Source organism: Nematolebias whitei, chromosome 21 (genome assembly GCF_014905685.2).
Source record: "Nematolebias whitei isolate Nwh7 chromosome 21, NemWhi1, whole genome shotgun sequence".
NCBI classification, from domain to species: domain Eukaryota; kingdom Metazoa; phylum Chordata; class Actinopteri; order Cyprinodontiformes; family Rivulidae; genus Nematolebias; species Nematolebias whitei.
Window position 1 is genome coordinate 16,575,311 of NC_056518.1, and position 17,933 is coordinate 16,593,243.

General features: G+C 40.5%; 1 protein-coding gene across 3 annotated transcripts in view; it reads left to right on the plus strand.

The window, feature by feature from the left end:
* The window catches only part of eml1 (EMAP like 1), a 30,779-nt gene extending 13,488 nt beyond the window's left edge, over positions 1 to 17,291 (plus strand). The window contains exons 2-24 of one of the 3 annotated variants that reach the window (XM_037694896.1): positions 490 to 672; positions 775 to 828; positions 2,819 to 2,951; positions 3,676 to 3,723; positions 5,236 to 5,364; positions 6,084 to 6,112; positions 9,529 to 9,658; positions 11,243 to 11,392; positions 11,656 to 11,725; positions 11,812 to 11,922; positions 12,011 to 12,106; positions 12,179 to 12,316; positions 13,594 to 13,693; positions 13,900 to 14,051; positions 14,695 to 14,820; positions 14,900 to 15,031; positions 15,205 to 15,272; positions 15,387 to 15,475; positions 16,069 to 16,166; positions 16,340 to 16,427; positions 16,689 to 16,784; positions 16,858 to 16,988; positions 17,086 to 17,291. In XM_037694896.1, coding sequence (XP_037550824.1) covers positions 490 to 672; positions 775 to 828; positions 2,819 to 2,951; positions 3,676 to 3,723; positions 5,236 to 5,364; positions 6,084 to 6,112; positions 9,529 to 9,658; positions 11,243 to 11,392; positions 11,656 to 11,725; positions 11,812 to 11,922; positions 12,011 to 12,106; positions 12,179 to 12,316; positions 13,594 to 13,693; positions 13,900 to 14,051; positions 14,695 to 14,820; positions 14,900 to 15,031; positions 15,205 to 15,272; positions 15,387 to 15,475; positions 16,069 to 16,166; positions 16,340 to 16,427; positions 16,689 to 16,784; positions 16,858 to 16,988; positions 17,086 to 17,211 — 2,477 coding nt within the window. In that variant the 3' untranslated portion in view covers positions 17,212 to 17,291. The remainder of the gene's footprint in view (positions 1 to 489; positions 673 to 774; positions 829 to 2,818; positions 2,952 to 3,675; positions 3,724 to 5,235; positions 5,365 to 6,083; positions 6,113 to 9,528; positions 9,659 to 11,242; positions 11,393 to 11,655; positions 11,726 to 11,811; positions 11,923 to 12,010; positions 12,107 to 12,178; positions 12,317 to 13,593; positions 13,694 to 13,899; positions 14,052 to 14,694; positions 14,821 to 14,899; positions 15,032 to 15,204; positions 15,273 to 15,386; positions 15,476 to 16,068; positions 16,167 to 16,339; positions 16,428 to 16,688; positions 16,785 to 16,857; positions 16,989 to 17,085) is intronic. The other 2 variants (XM_037694894.1, XM_037694895.1) reach the window with 2 other exon arrangements.
* Positions 17,292 to 17,933: the final 642 nt, after the last annotated feature.

Consider the following 17,933-nt stretch of genomic DNA (forward strand, 5'->3'; position numbering starts at 1 on the left):
AAAAAAAAAAAAAAAAACGAAGTCCAGATGACATGATTCAACTTTTTTGTTGTCTTGTATGATTGTTTGAGGATGTTTTTTAAAGAGGTCAAGAGCCGTTCCAGGTTTTAAAACGTGGCGGGGGGTTAAACACAAACTGCAGATCAGCTTAATCACCTGCAGCAGTCCCCTCTCATGCATAATGCATCAAACTCTTATTACAAGTCTGCTGGGAAAACACAGCAGAGATTTACATGAATATTTAATCAAACTTCAAAGTCCAAACTGAGGAGACCCCCCTCCAGAGTGTGTGTGTGTTTTCAGTAATGAAGTGGACCCCGGGGGTCAAAGGTTGTGTATTAATATGTCAGGTGGAGACATAATAATAATAATCTGTTAAACAAGACGAGGGAACAGACAGATGATGCAAACAGGCACAAGAATCAGTATCTCGACCCGCTCCTGACCCGGTACAACACATTTACGCGTCTGATTCTCGCCTCTCCTCAGATGACAGCGCGTCGGCCGCCAGCAGCATGGAGGTGGCCGATCGCATCGCCTCCCTGGAGCAGAGAGTCCAGATGCAGGAGGACGAGATCCAGCTGCTCAAGTCTGCTCTGGCCGATGTGGTTCGGAGACTGAACCTGTCTGAGGAGCAGCAGGCCCTGGGGACACGACGAGGACCCACAAAAGGTAACACTCTGTCCAGAAGCTGGATTTAAAAAAACTGTTTTCACAATCTGACTTGTCTCTCCATCTTCTGGGCCCTTGTGTTTTTAAATGCATTAAATATAGACCCTGCTATGATGAGAAAATCCCCGTCAGCAGACAGCCATGTTGGGAAGTCAGGTAGGCTGACTGTGGTCTGGCTGATTTATGTAACCACTTCACTCTGCAAGCATCTTGCATGGTAGACATGAAATAGTTTTGCACCTTGATACAACTGGCAACAATGGTGTACCACAAGGCTCAGTCTTAGGACCCACCCTCTTCACATTCTACATAAGCAATGTAGGTCAGTTCATTCCTGATTCATCCTTACACCTCTATGCCGACAACACAGTTGTTTATTGTCGAGCTAGAACAGTTGCTAAGGTTTTCCAGCTTTTACAGTCTGCAATCAACATCATCCAGTCAGATTTGTTCTGTCACAAACTGGTGCTAAATGCTGATAAAAACCAAAGGGATGTTGTTTTCAAACAGGAAGTCGATACCAGCAGTTCTTCCTTCTATCTCATCTACAAATGGTGTTCCTATTGAGTTTGTAGATTCTTACAAATATTTGGGAATCTTGGTCGATTTGCATCTCTCTTTTAAGCTTCACATCTAAAACAGGTCTCTCTTGTAAACAAGTCCTCATGACTCAATGAGACTAACCTGTATAAATAAAGGTTGAATGAAAAAAGAAAAAGTTTTAGGACCTGCATACATAAAGATTTGTATGAGGACTCAGTGTCACTATAATAAGAATAAAATTCACCTGAACCAGTTTAAAGTCTTAAATTAATAAACTAGATGCAGGTTAATTGTAACGTCACTCTAAGACTGGTTTGATTTGCTCATCTAATTCACTGTAAGTGAACAAATAAGTAGATATTCTAAGTTGTTTCTTTAATTTGAGTCGGGATGTGTTTTTACTCACGAGGGAAATCTTCACACTGTGTTGTGCTTTCAGTGTTTGAAGCAAAATGACCTCATCTGAGCGTGATCAACAGCATTTTTCTGCTTCTTTTAGCAACAATTCAAAATATGTAAAACGTCAGCAGCGATGTTTGTCATGAGCTCGTCTGATGTTTGAATGTGAAGTCAAACACACTTCAAGAGTTTTATATGGCCTAAAGAATTAACTGATGAGGCCGAAACATGAGGTGAGCTGCTGCCAGAGTTATTGTGGATGAATTGAGTTTCACTTTAGTTCAGGAGGATGACTCAACACTCTCAACACACTCACTGACGAACACAAACTCTTATGATTTTTATCATATAAATATGGCACCAATGTAAACTGGGCAAAGCAGCTTGGATTTTTCCTTCCAAGTGGCATTTGCTACAGTGAAACAAAAACATGTTTGAACCTTTGTCAGTCAATAACATAGGTTCACATGTTTTTCTTCTATATTTCTTACCTACAGCGCCTTTAATTCTAGTTTTTTTTTCCTCAGCAGCTTAGAATGTTATCAGCCATTAAACGGCCGTTATTAGTTGTTATCATCCCCATAAGTTGCCTTCAGACTGTCCATCCTGTACCTCCTAGTAGGTTTAAAGGCACGTTCTTATCGCTGATAATATGCCACTTTGCCAGCATGTAAAACTGTAAGCTTTTTGTTGTTAACCCTTTTCCTAAACCTAATCTTACACCAAAACTTAATCTCCTGACCTTTGACATATAATCAGCAATAAGAATGCACCTTTAAACCTACTAGGAGGTACAGGAGGGACAGTGTGAAGGCAACCTATGGGGATGATAAGTAATAACGGCCATTTAATGGCTGATAACATTTGAAGTGGGTGTTTTTTCTCCTGTTTCTTGGAGGCACCCCTCCCAAAAGGCCTAGTTGGCTCAGATTTTTCAGCTGTTCTAATGTCTAACTCTGGATCAGCTTCTCATTCTTTGTGTTTGCAGAATAACTAAACACAAAGCAGACGTGCAGATGTTACATTTTTTTTGGACAGGTAGAAGCAGACAGACATTTTTTTTAGCTGAATGCAGACTTTCAGTTTGAAAATAACAAGTGAAAATACATTAAAGGTGAATTTTCTATTCTATACTGTCTGTCTGTATGTGACGTTACTAAAGCTGACACTGACAGAAGCTCTGCTGTTCTTTTCTTTTCTCCAGCCAGGCCGATGATTGCCACTCTGCCATTACGGCCCACAGTAAACAACGGGACCGTCCTACCAAAGAAAGGCACCATGCCCTCTCCGTCCGGATCTGGATCCAGGAAGGACGGCAGCGCAGCAGCCAACAAGAGGTGAGGACACAGAACCTGCACCCCCCCCAACGAATTCCAGACTGAGTTTTTGGGAAACATTTAACTTCTTACAGCAGGGATAGACTTGATCTGAGCAGAGTGTGTAGCCCTGCTTCACTGCTCTGTCAGGCCTCAGTAACTCTGGTGGAAAGGTTCGGCCCACACAGCCAGGCTGAGAGTTTTATCTTTTCACAAGAGACGTCTCCGTTTATATCTGTCTCTGCTGTTTCAGCCATAACATTTCAGTCATTTATATCAGCCGAAGCCTTTGACATTTAACAGATCTGATACAACAAGAGGCACCACTGTCAGCGCGGTGTGTGTGTGTGTGTGTGTGTGTGGACAAGTGAAGGCCAAGTTATAAATCTTCTCTGCCAAGAGAATAATAGCCTTTTCCCTATCCTGGATGACATTATCATAATTCAATGAGGCCTGCAGACACCAGAGATCTGCTCCAGTCCAAACAGATGTTCCTTCTCTAATTGGGGGGAGGGAGAACGTTTTTAAATCTTGCCAACGCTCATTTTGAGGTTTACTGAAGAAACTGTGCTTGAACTGAAACGTGTAAGAGTTCGTTTTTACTGTCTTGACTCGTCCTCTCTGTTTAGGTTTTGTTCTCCTCATTTTTCCCGTCCTGCACGTCTGTTCCATAGCATTGTCTCTTTAGCAACACCATCCATGATGTTTTGTCTTCTACAATGTGACGTCCTGCCGCTCTGCTCAGTTTGTCCTCTCTGTCTCTTTCTGACAGAAGACTCTATCTGCCCTTCAGGTGAGAGTGTCATAACTGGTAACTAAACCTAATCTTCAGCTATTAATCCATCAATAAAATCTGATTTCTCCCACTGCCTCTCTCACTGGCATCACTTTGCTCTTTAAAGGTTTGGCCTCATGTGTTTGCGTCGATCTGTTTTTGTTTATAAAGCCCAGCTTGGTCACAGTCCCATTAAAACAGCCAGAAACACAGCTGTCTTCAATGCCCCGTGGCCCAATTACATCCGTACGACTCCTCGTGGGACAACCAACCGAGCAGTTGTTTCTTTCTCTTGCTCCGTTTATCAGAGAACAAGCACAGAACAGATGACACTCCCTGGCCAGGTTCAGGGTTGGAATCTGCTTTTTCTCCCGTCAGACGGATCAGACTTACCGAAATGGAGAGTTTTATTATTTTGTTGCTGTGGAGAGTTTGGCAGCTTTCTACATCTCTTGCTGCAATTATTAACTCAGAGAAAAACAAAGAATCACATTAAAAAGTGTATGCTAGGATAAGTTGTGACTGTAGTTATGGGTAAAAACACTGTTATATGTATATATATAGATATATATATATATATATATATATTTATATATATATATATATATATATATATATATATATTCTGTCTGATCTGGTCTAATTTGCAATTTGTGTTTTGTCATTTATGATTTTAATCCATTTATTGTTTAGATGCCTCCTGTTTTTTTCATTTTATTTTATTGTTAAAGACTGACCAGGTCCTTTTCCAACAAGAATCAAACATACAAATAAACATCTAAATATCTGATTATTTTTACCTCCAGACTGATTTTAAAGCCACTTCTCAATTAAAGAAATATCTCAAATATGTATTCTTTTATATCACCACATCTCTGATGAATAAGTCTAAGACAAAATGGCCGTACTTCTTAATTGCTTTGTCTTGATAAACCTTTTTTCAATTTTATCATCTCTGTGGCTATTTTCAAGTGAGTAGCAAAAGAACTTTTCCATTATTCCCATTAATCCTCACATTTATATTCTTAGTCTTGTGAGCTGTAAAGAGCTTTTTCTGAACTTCTGTAGGAGGAAACAGAGACGAGTGAAGTGATTGAAGGCCTCATCAGGTCAGCATGATGAACCTTGTCTCATTTCAGCTGCATGTTCATTTAAATGGCGTTAAGGTCAAATAATGCAAACATTAAACTTTAGCTCTACTTTTTTTTGAACATCCGTGAGTTTGCAGGATTGTGTTCAGCTTCAGATCCACCAAATGTGGTTTAAAAATAGAGCCAGTGATGGATGAAATTAGGCTTTTAAAACAGAAGAGCGGTGTTCATCATGTGGAGTCTGATTCAACCTGTTCTGAGGCCAACCTGCTTCTTGTAAAGTCCGGCAAACTGCAGCAGGTCAACACAAAGTTGTGTTTTGTTCCCCCCCCCCGCGCTCACTCGTGGAGCTTCCATTCCTCTTCAGCAGCTTTAGTTCACTTCTGTGGGAGAACACCAACAAAAGCTGTGCTTCTGTTTTCTGTCCTTTTCCCAGCAGCACTGTGAGGAGAGCCAACTCGAACGAACACGTAGGGACTCTAACTCGTAAGGATTCAGGCGACTCTAAGGGCAACCGAACCAGGGCCGGGTCCACCGGCAGCAGCTCCAGCAGCAAACGGAGCGACAGGTAGCCGAGCGTGTTTTTCTCCTGGGCTCAGTGAGATGGAAGGCTACTCTTGTTTTCAATCTTCTAGTCCGGGGGTCTGCAACCTGCGGCTCTGGAGCCACACGCGGCTCTTTGGCCCCTCGGCGCGGCTCTTTCAAGCGTTGATCAAAACTAACTTTAAACTGAATTTTATTGGTTCTTATAACAACAAAAAGGACTGGTTTTAGCAGTTTTTTCTGTCATTTGCTTTGCAAATATGTGAATACTAGAACTAATAGGAGTAAAACATACTTTAACTTTATTTAGTTGCAGTAGGATACTTAATTTTTCCACAATTAAAATAATTTACCTAGACCTGCATAGTTAATTGTTATATTTTTTATTGGGAAAGAACATATTTTTCCTTCTTTACAAGAATCTTGTCTTTTTTTTTTGTCTGAAAATGTACAAATATTAACAGATCATTAGGTATTTTCAGCTACTGGTCAGAAATTTGTCCTCCAACAAACTTAAAGTGGTCTGAGGGCCGCCAGTTGAGAATCCCAGTTGTAACAGGTTTAGTGGCTCCGGACACGTTTCATTTAGTGAACAAAGGCAGAAATGGCTCTTTTGATTGTAAAGGTTGCAGACCCCTGTTCTATAGTCTAACCGAGCAGGAAACGCACAACACGAAGAGGTGATTTGACATTCTGAGTTGGGGTGCTGATTGACAGCTGTGTGTTTACTCGTTTACTTTGCAGCAAACAGAAGGATCCAGTGTTCAACGCAGGTAAGAGTCTGCAGACCTTTGAGTTTCCCTGCTCCAACAAAAATCAAACGCTCAGTGGTTCTCTGTGTCTGTAAAGTGATTTAAGATTCACGTCTAAAGACATTATGGAGTGTTTATCTCATTTTGAAAGAAGCATGCAGCACACAGAGGACCACTCCGAGTTGTGACGTCCCGTCTTAAATGTCCAAACATTCACGTTGTTTCCCATGATTTCACGTTTAACCTCATCCATCTCTGCATCCTCACACCCAGCTTCTCATCCTCATGAACCTCTTCTATTTGGTTTCACTTTAAAGAAGCTTTTACAACAGTTTTTGTAAGAAAAGTGCTCAAATGTGACTTTAACACATCTTCAATAGTAGCAGGAGCCTGCTGGGGTTTATTCAGTCGGATGTAAACTTTACATAAATACATGAATGCATTTTTCTTTGAATGCAGCCAGTAGTTAACTATTAATGTGCAGCATCTGGAGCATTTATTTCCAACTGGACCAAATAGTTTCAGAGTAACAGGAACAAAATAAATGTGTTTAAAAATTCTTAAATTACTCTTCTGAGCCTCTATAACAAAAGTGTTGCGTGTCAGCAGCGGTAGTTGTTGAAACAGAGCAGGTTTTATGTTTTTATCAATGCTTTTATCTTTATTTTTTTAAGATTTCAAGACTATTTAAAGCTAAGAAATGCACAAAGATAAGCCTGAAGTTTGTCTGACTGCACCATCATAGTTTATTCAAACAGGAAGCAGGAAGTGGAGCGGGACTGGTTCTGAAATGATCAGAACCTCCATTCTCAGCACACAAAGGATTTTCCTGTAAACTGAACTGATGCACGAAAAAAAGTCTGAATCCAGACTTTTTACAGGATAATATAGACAATTAACAAAAACAGCTTCAACAGTCTTCTGTGCATATTTTAGAAAAATGCAAACTATTATATGTTTGTATATTATGTGCATTTATGGGTTGAAATGTTGCTGAAAATGTCAAGCATGCTGATCATTTCAGGCAACCGGAGCATCAAATACAAAATAAGGCTAATCAAAATAAGTGAAATGAGATTTTATGCAGAAAACGTCACTTTGCTTTAACTGATTTTACCTTAAATTAAGCTTTTTTTCTTTATTTAAATGAGACGTTTGATCAGTTTTGTGCCTGAAGCTGGTTAAACACGAGTTGCAGTAGGTGCAGGAGAGGCATTTAGCACAAGCTGCAGAGAAAACGAGCGCTGATTGAGCGGACGAATTCGGGTTTGTTGAAAACGTCTCGGACAGATGTTGAGCAGCAAACAGGAAGTGCTCTCACATTAGGACACACCAGCAGGTGAGAAGTGACCGCCCTTCATCTGGTGCTTGTGTGTCTCTCTGTGACCTTTACAAGGGATGCGACGTGTGACCCACTGCAAAGGTAGGCCAGGCCCCGTCTTCCCCGACTCACCCTGACCCCCACCCCTGTCGTCACAGAGACATTTCGCCTTTACTCCTAGTTGGAGTGTTAAAAATACACGATTTGGATATTTTAAATCTAAATTTCACCTAAAATTTTAGAGCACTGTCCAGATGAGGGCAGGAGTGGGACAAACTGTGTTTGAACGTTGCTTCCCCCTTCAGACGCTGTAACTGCTGAATGAACTCACAATCGTCAACGCTGCGCCCACAGTTGTTGCACTTTACGTGTTGTTTGATCTCAGATGAAGCTGCTCCACCAGACTTGTCTGTTTGCTCACATTTTGTCACTATAGCAACAGCGCCAAGATGTTTCTGCAAGTTGTCCATTTCCCACAGCTGTGGTTCTCACCCTGCCCACTTTCTGTCAGTCTTTCCTTTTAGAGTTTCTCAATATTTTATCCTGTAGTCCTCTCACACGTGCACTTTAACATGTTTTCGCAACTCTGTCTAAAATGCCCGACTGTGATTTACTTAAATGCATTTAACTCGTTTTATTTCAGCGACGTTACACATTTTACCAGGACATTTTCAAATATACGTTCTAATTTTAAAAATTTGAGACGCGTCTGGAAAACATTTCTTACATTTCATTGGATATATTTTGTCCGTGCTGTGAAATTTGGTGCCGTTTAAAGAGAAATTATTTATTTTTGCAACATAACACGCCATCTACTCTAAGGAGACAAAACATTATGACTATATAGGTGGGTTCGGAGATGCAGAATCACGATCAGCAGCAGATATACATCAAATTTGAGGTCAAACTCTGCAAGTTATTTCTAGTTTTTTACTCCTCCAACTACAGCTTTGTAATAATATTTCAGACTGTAATGATTCCAAGCAACATGCTTCCTTCCTCCTTCTAGCCTAGTTTGGTGGTTTCAAACTGTTTTCACTTAATGTAACACAACCCTTTCTTCTGTGCGCCTCCTGGTCCTCCCCTTACTCACGGCCCTTCTCCATCACGGCCTCCCCTGCTCCTTACCCCACCTGCATCAGTCACAGTACAGATTTACCTCAGCCGCTCCACCACGCAGATGGGAAGCAGCCACCTCCCTGCAGCTTTGGTTCTAACGACTCCTCCAGCCAACAAATCCCACCAAGGCTCAGAAAGCAGCCGGGGCCGAAAGGGCGGCGCTGTCGGGGTGTCCTCTACCAGAAAGATCCCAAACTGTAGCCTCCTCCAGCTGAGGAGGTCAGGGAGTCTCACAGCTCCTCTTGATACTCCGAGCTACCGCAGCCCCGTTAAATCCCCCAGCCAGTATTTCCAGATTTGTTACTAGCTTAATAAATATGAACACGACATAGCAGAGCACTGACGTCTCAATATGTTAGTGATTAGTTGGGTTTTCAAACTGTGGAGCCAAACCGGTGGTTTTTATGGCAGATGTGAATAATAGTAATAATAATGTTTCATGTTACTTTCATCATAAAAGCTTTTAAATTAAAACAAGATTCACACCTAGCACATAAATTATTTTAATTATTTATCTAAATTGTTTTTGTTGACACGTCTGTTTTGTTCCATTTTTGTTTTCTGCATGTTATTTTTATTTTATTTTTAGGGTTAAAACTTCTTTTTTTTTTTTGGTCTCGTTCTTTTCATTTCTGAGCATTTTCGTTGCTCTGCTTGTGTTTGCATTTCCCTCTGTTTGAAACTGAATCCTGACGAGTTTTGGGGAGATTTTAACGGTGTTTGCGGTTTATTTCTGTGCCCCGTGTTGTCAGAAAGATGTGTTTTGAAGTGAACTAATAAAAGCAAGTTTAAAAAGGAAAACTGGTGTCTCTGCAAGTTCTGTCATTTTCTGCTTTTTGTTGTTTCCATTCAATATAATCCATCGCATATTCCCACTTTTATCCTTTGATCATCTCATACATCCAGTGTTAACATTCAGTTTGTGCCCATAACAAACCTAATCTGACGAAATAAGGCTTTATGTGTCTCAATGATGGTTTCTGTTGCCCTTTTTTAGAGGAGGGTTATGTGAAAATGTACTTGAAGGGTCGTCCCGTCACCATGTACATGCCCAAAGACCAGGTGGACAGCTACAGCCTTGAGTCCAGAGGAGAGCTGCTCGCTAACAAACTCAAACTGGACTGGGTGTATCCTTTTACCTGAAACTTGAACTGGAAGTGTCAAAAGAGTCGAGCTGCTCCGGTTTTTACCAGCGTGGTGATGCTCTCTGCAGCCTGGAGTCAGAAATAACCTGCGCACAGCTGGCGGGCCGATGGCGCAGGCAGTCAGCAGCTCCTCTTGTGCTGCTTGATTTTTATGTGGCTTCGTTTGTGAGCATCTTTTGTTCTGTTTGTTGCTCAGGGGTGAATGTGGCGTGTTGTTCAGTAGGCTAGAAATAAAAATGGAAAAATGCTGTTAGGCAAAAAACAATGAATACATAACAAATGTGAGGAGAAAAGCATGAACCAAACACCAAAGTAGATATTCATGTTGCCTAGTTTGTGTGCTGGATCTGGTACTTTAATGTTTTATTTATGTGCAAAAACGGAATAAATATGGCATTAGAGGATTAGCACTACAGTGGGTATCCAGTTATTTGAATAATAGGAGACAGTTTGTACAAGTAAACAATGTCAGGTCTGAATTTTGTGTTAATGGATGTGGAGTTTCTCAAGGCTCTGTGTTGGGAACAAAGTTGTTTATTTTGTATGTGAGTGATCTGGTTGATGTATTTCGTTTGAAGATGATACAACATTTTTTGTTTTGGTGAAGATATTGAACAGATGTTAGAGATGATACAGGCAGAATTCGTAAAAATACAAACTTGGTTCCAACTTAATAAGTCATCATTAAATTTGGAAAAAACAAACTACATGATATTTAGTAATAGAAAAAAATTATCTAAGTCCCATTTAAAATTGACAGTACTGAAATTCATAAAGTTAATGAAATAAAATTTGGGGTGTTGTTATTGATGAGAAGCTGACATGGAAATCTCATGTAAATTACTTAAGAATAAAAATAGCAAAATTTATTACATTACTGCATAAAGTAAAATAGTTTTTCGATGACAAAGCTTTCTATATATTGTATAATATAATGATTGCTCCATATTTAATCTATTGTAATGAAGTATGAGGGAAAGCATGCAAAACAATTACAAATCCTATTTTTATTTTACAATAAAGAGCTATAAGAATTATTAATAGGAAGTGCTATGGTAACTCAACAAATATATTATTTCATCAGCTGAAATTATTAAAAATTTTATGATTTAGTTGAATATAGTATTTTACAAGTCATGTATAAAGCTCGTAAAATATATTACCACCAAATATTCAATTGAAATTTGTTAAAAAAAAGAGTCATTATAACTTTAAGGGAATGGAAATGTTTGTAAAACCTCAATTTAGAACTAGTCTGAAGGAGCTGCGTTGTAATTCAGGGAACCTTGATATCATAAAAATTTCTAAAACCGTTTCTATGTTTAAAAAGATGATTAAGGTAAATTTTTTGGGAAAGTATGGTGCCATGCGAAGGATGCCTAATATTTTTGTTTTTGCTTTGGAGATTGTTTTTATTTGTAATGGATTTTTTTTTTTTTTGTATTGAATGAATAAATTAATAAATGAAATGAAACGTGCATCCTGACTTCTGTCTATTCAATCCTTTAAAATGTTTTGATGCCTGATCTGTAAAAACCTTGTCACTCCTTGACCCTTGATGCTCAGCTATGGATACCGTGGCCGAGACTGTCGCTCCAACCTTTACCTGCTTCCCACCGGAGAGACGGTGTATTTCATCGCCTCTGTGGTCGTCTTATTCAACGTGGACGAGCAGCTGCAGAGACACTACACGGGACACACAGACGACATCAAATGGTGAGGGACGAATCACGCTTGAGATGCACTTTTTGTGTTATTTGCACCACTAAAGCAAAGGCCAATAAAATGTTAACAGTTTGTTTTACAGATCAAAAGATTCCTGCAGATGGACCACTTTACTTAAAACAGAATAAATGTATTTTAATGCGCCTCAGTTTCCCCTCGTGCATCAGCGCAGGCAGCTTTCAGCCTTATGTTGCTCATCTTTATTAAAAAGGTGTTTTGATGTCTAGCTGTTCTTGTTTTTACTGCTTCATCAGCCTGGCTGTCCATCCTGATAAAATCACCATAGCAACCGGGCAGGTAGCAGGCACCTCATCAGATGGGAAAGTAAGCGAGATCTCTATAGAGGCTGTTGAAACATTCAGAGTTCCTGCAGATGATTTGCCTGAGCTGCTGTTTGTTTGTCCTGACAGATGTTGGCTCCTCACGTTCGTGTCTGGGACTCTGTCAGCCTCAACACCCTCCACGTTCTGGGGACCGGCTTCTTCGATCGGGGACTCGTCTGCCTGGCTTTCTCCAAGTCGGTACGGAAACGCAACAAACTCTTTTATAAAACCTTCTCCGCTCAGTTCGTACCCACGTTTCAGGACGTGCTCTGTTTTCCAATGTCAGAACGGAGGAAACACTCTTTGCGTCGTGGATGACTCCAACGATCACGTCCTGTCTGTCTGGGACTGGCAGAGAGAGGACAGACTGGCTGAAGCTAAGGTCTGTGTGTCTTCACAGCTTTAATCTCCTCTGATGTTTCTCCGTTTAAGCTGAATTTGTGTGTCTGCTCAGTGCTCCAATGAGTCGGTGTTCGCTGCAGACTTTCACCCAACTGACAGCAACAGCGTAGTGACCTGTGGCAAGTCTCATCTTTACTTCTGGACCCTGGAGAAAGGAGGCACGCTGGTGAAGAAGCAAGGACTGTTTGAGGTAAACACTAATGAAAAAAAAACTTTTTTAATTCATATAGCCTGTAACAATCAATGATGGTTCAACTATTTTAAACCACTCCTTCATGCAGTGTTGTATAAAGTACCTCAAAGTGATACTTCAGTGAAAGTACAAGTGTCTTACCATCAAGTTATAGTCTCCTTTAAAATTATTACTTGAGTAAAAAATCTTAAAGTATCTGACATTTAACGTACTTAAGTATCAAAAGTAAATTTCTCTTATAAAATGTACTTAAAGTAAGAAGTAGAATTTCCAAAACAACATTTATTGGGTGCAATATTCAGTGACAAAAACTTGGAAAGTTTGAACTGAACAATGAAAAGTGCTCTTTAAAAAGTCTGATTCTAATGAAGTATATTCATTTAACCTTTATTAACCTTTATTAACATTTATTAACCATTATTAACCTTTATTCACAAAGCTGTTAGAAAGCTCACATTGTTGTGGAGTTGGTTTATTTACTGAGCTCGGTTCTGTTTGGTCATGGCTTGCTTCTTTCTGAATTTAATAGTTCCTATGCTCTTGAATGCACCGTGGCTGTTCCAACGCTAGTGAACGCACCGCTCTGTGTAAAGTGCAGAGCTCTGTTGGAGTTTTTTTTTCTCTCCTGACACGGATGGAGCCTTGTTGTTCAAGCTTGTTTGTGCTTAACTGGTTTACTGTTGAGTGTAAATGCCAGAAGAAACACAGAAAATAAATCACCCTAAACTGGATATCTGTCTCTGTGTTCTTTAATGGGAAGATTAGACAACTTCATACCTTGCTGCTCTAACCAATTAATGCCCTGGAGAACACAAAACCTCTCCTTTTTAGCAACTACCATCATTTTCACAACTATCAGGAATTTATAGTGGCTCCACTGTGAGTCAACAAAGACCTATTGTAACGACTGATGTCTGCATATGCATCTAGCTTGTTCACAGTTTTCACACAAGCGGAGGGGAAGGGGCTTGTGAGTGAGAGAAGGGGCCACGTGAAGTCACAGACTGGGAGAACAAGCAGGCATTGCCCAATCAGATTTCTTCTACGTTTATATTGTAGGAACAAGTAACTAAGATGGTTAAGGGAAATGTATTCAAGTAAAAGTACACACTTTTATTGAGGAAATGTAGTGGAGTAAAAGTGAAAGTCGCCAGAAATTTAACTAACAAAGTAAAGTAAAGATATGTCAAAATTCTACTTAAGTACAGTAACAGAGTATTTCTACTTTGTTCCATTACAACGCTGCCTTCGTGTTTGTCTCGTATTTGCTGCAGAAACACGAGAAGCCCAAGTTTGTATTGTGCGTGAACTTCGCTGAAAATGGAGACACCATCACCGGAGACTCGAGCGGAAACATCCTGGTGTGGGGAAAAGGTAACAGAAAGTCATCTTGTCTGCAAGAGAAAGTAAACCTGTGAGGGTTTTTGAGGTCATGAGCAGTCAGGAGATCAGGGGTCACTCTGAACTTCCCATCTGTCTGTGCGTTTTATCTATTGATTACCCTTCTGTTTGCTTGTCTTCCACTTCCTTAAGCGCTCAAACTCTGTCCTCCTTCCTCTCACCCCATCTCTGTCCTGCAGGCACTAATCGCATCAGCCACGTCATCCCAGGAGCCCACGTGGGCAGCATCTTTGCTCTGTGCATGCTGAGGAACGGCACGCTGGTGTCTGGAGGGAAGGACCGCAGACTCATCTCATGGGACAGCAGCTACCAGCAGGTCCAAACAGTGGAGGTCAGAAACCAACAACACACAGTGCGCCTTATAGTCCAAAAAATATGGTAAAGGAAAAACATGGAGGTGGAGTTATTATGGTTTTTGGCTGCTTTTGACGTTTGATGTTTCTTTTACAAATAATTTCGCATTGAATAAAGAATGATCTGAGAAAAATCAATGGAAGTCTAACTAAAATAATACATTTAGTGGGATGATAGCCACCAAATTATTATCAGACTCTGTAAAAGTGGATATATTACAAGGTAGTATTTATTTATTTATTTATTTGGATTAAAGAAGATATTAATAGCTTGTGTGCTGGCTTTTCAGTAGCAATGAAATAAATGTTCATCCTAAAACGGTAATAAAAATGGCAACAGTTTCAAACGACCATTTCAAGTTATCATCACTATAAAAAAGTTGTGTTTTATTTTCATGTCCTTCTTTTTAAGTAGCTACTGTTTGATTTAATGAGACAGAAATGAAACTATCACAGGCTTTTCATCCCGGCGCTTCTTTGCTTCTATTCTGAGGTGGATGAGCTCGTTTATGACAATGATGCTTCTGGTTTGTTCATGACTCGTTTGCTTCACTGAAATCCTTTCATGCAGAGTGAGGTCAGATGGCACTGCGGGCGGTAAGTGTTGCTTCCTCTCTGCAGGTGCCTGAATTGTTTGGTCCCATCCGGACCATCGCAGAGGGGAGACGGGAGACGGTGCTCATCGGGACCACCAAGAACTTTGTTTTACAAGGCAGTTTGGATGGAGAGTTCACGCCTATTACACAGGTAGACATGACAGTCTGTGATCGCGTCTTCATTTTATAAGATTGTTTAGTCGTCGTTTAAAAAAAAAACTCGTCTCCAGGGTCACATTGATGAGCTGTGGGGTCTGGCAGTTCATCCCTGGAAGTCTCAATTCCTGACCTGTGGATATGACAGACAGGTTTGTCTGTGGGACTCAAACACCCATCAGCTCATCTGGACTAAAAGTTTGGAAGTAAGTTGGACTAACACCGCCCCCCTGCGGTCATTCATGGGGAATTACAAGTGATGACTTGACCTCGGGGCATTATTGTCTTTGAGAACAAGAACTGTGCATTTAAGAAAACTAAAACATATTATTAACTAAAACAGGTTTCTTTGTAACTTTGTGCCTATTTTTTTTATAAGGATACAGCCCAGTCAGCAGGTTTTCATCCATCAGGAGCTGTGGTTGCCATAGGAACCCAAACTGGCAGGTACAAACACGTTAATATAATCTATCTATTGATAGCTAGTTTGAAAGTATAAATGTAAAGCATTTGTACTGACAAGAATCTGGCAGAAAGCTAAGTCTGTGACTGATCCTGCAGGTGGCAGGTGCTGGAAACGGATTCCAAGGATCTAGTTTGCGTCCACACGGATGGGAATGAGCAGCTGTCTGTCATGCGTTACGGGCCAGGTACGTTATCTTACTCCTGCGGTTCCCCCTCAGCCTTGTTCTGTTTTTGTTTTTAGTGCTTGGACCTCCTGAGTAATGCTAACAACATCAGGGTCAGAAATCAAAGGATGAGGAGAGTTCTGGTTTTAGAGTAATATCATTAATAATGATAATAAAACATGTTGTCATGTGCTTGATGAGAACGCTCCATAAATTATTTGGTCTGATTTAAACTCGCCTAAAGCCAGGCTGAGATTCTGGTGGAACGAGGGGATTTGGTGGAAAACTATGCAGCTGTTATTCACATGGATGCTACAGTGGCCACCTATCTCTTAGTGGGAATGAATGAATGAATGAAGCATGTAAAAACAAACAAAAAATAATAATTTATAATTTCCAAGGCCATCAACAAAGACTTAAGCAATGAGATCTGCTGACTATGATCCACAGTCTGAGGGATCTATTTACTAAAGCCCTGATATGTGAACGTCTCAGGACTCTCCCTCCTCTTCTTTGTTGATGTCCTAAGAGAGGAACAACAAAAATGTAGATCTCTTTTTGTGACGCATTAAGAATTTAATTCTTGCATTCCTTCCTGTATTCTGCACTTTTAGACGGTAACTTCCTGGCTATCGGTTCCCACGACAACTACATCTACATCTACGCCGTGGCAGAAAACGGGAGGAAATACAGTCGAGTTGGAAAGTGTTCGGTGAGCGCCTTCATTCATTTCTGCTTCGCACTGGGTTTATACAGAAGTTTACAACATCTGGCTCACACGCACCTCTGTGTGGGTGCATTAACTAAGATTATGTTTATGGTTCATTAACTTCCACACTGCCTTTTGTTGTCATTTTAACGTTGTTCCTACTCATTTCTCCTCAGGGTCATTCCAGTTTCATCACCCATTTGGACTGGTCAGTGGACTCCCAGTACCTGGTGTCAAATTCAGGCGACTATGAGATACTGTACTGTAAGTACAGCCGCTGCTTGTTCCCATCTCAACCTGAGAGCATCTTTGGGAAGAAATGGTGTTAAAGCTATTCTGGACCAAAAAGACTCTTATGTCCCACAAGAAATACACTGAGAAATGTAGATCTTTTTAAATTGGTTTTGACACAATTAGCTTTTTTATTGCTTCAAACTTTTTGGTATTTTCCAAATAAGACAGTTTTATAAAGCGAGTAATAACATTTTGTATTTTCTCCTTTTCATTCTTTGCTCTGGTCTTCAGGGATCCCATCAGTGTGTAAACAGGTGGTCAGTGTGGAGACCACCAGGGACATTGATTGGGCCTCCTACACTTGCACTTTGGGCTTCCAGGTGTTCGGTAAGTGACGGCTCGGTTCCACCCCCTGCTCTAATGCGTTTGAGCTGTAAAATTTAATTCTGCCATTTCTCAGGACTGTGGCCCGACGGGTCAGACGGCACCGACATCAACGCAGCGTGCAGGTCCAACGACAAGCGCCTCCTGGCTACCGGGGACGACTTTGGGAAGGTCCATCTCTTCTCGTACCCCTGCTCACAGTACAGGGTAATAAAATAAAAAATAAAAATCATAAGAATGAGTATCGTGTTTTATAGGTTTGGGTTGATTATTATGAATAAGTGTGTTTAAATGTCTCTTTCAGGCTCCCAGCCACGTTTACGGTGGCCACAGCAGTCACGTAACCAACGTGACCTTCCTGTTTGACGACAGCTGCCTGGTGTCGACTGGTGGGAAGGACATGAGCGTTTTGCAGTGGAGGATAGTCTGAGGCCAAACGGAGACCAGAACCAAACTGTACTGAACTGCACTAAGACAAAAACCTTAATGAACTTTAATTAAAGTGGATCTGATGAGATCTAACGGAGGAGACACCAAAAGGTTCTGCTCAGATGCTTGAAATCACTTTTTTTTTTTTTTAATTCACACGACATGAACAAATAAAAACCTCCCTCTCGCACGAGACAGAACAAGTCCAACCAAACAGAACCAAAGGCTCTGACTTTATTTGGTTCTTTGCGGCGCAGATCCTGGTTTCAAGACGCCTGTTGGAGCCGATCCAGATTGATGAATGGAGTGATTTATGGGGGGGGGCTTTTCTAACCGTTAACTTTTATTTTGTATTTAACAACTCAGGAAAGCATTAATGAAGCAAAGCCCTTTTCTCTTCTGAACATTTCAGGAAAAAATACATTTTCAAAGACATCAGTGTTTGACCATCTAGTTTCATTGTTGCGGATTAGTTTGCATTGACTAGTTTAGTGCATCATAACAGCAGTGGAGCTTTATCCAGAAAAAATAAATAACATGCAGATGTGATCACCTGCACACAATCTGAGCAACCGTGCTTCCTGTTCTAAAAACAAAAAAAAAACGCTCTTTTTCTGGGTTTTTAATGAATATATTTCAAATCCTTCACTGCCAGTTTTTCCACCTTTAAACCGTCTTCAGCAGTAAATCCTTGTGTTGTCCCAAATGATCAAGTTTACTGAA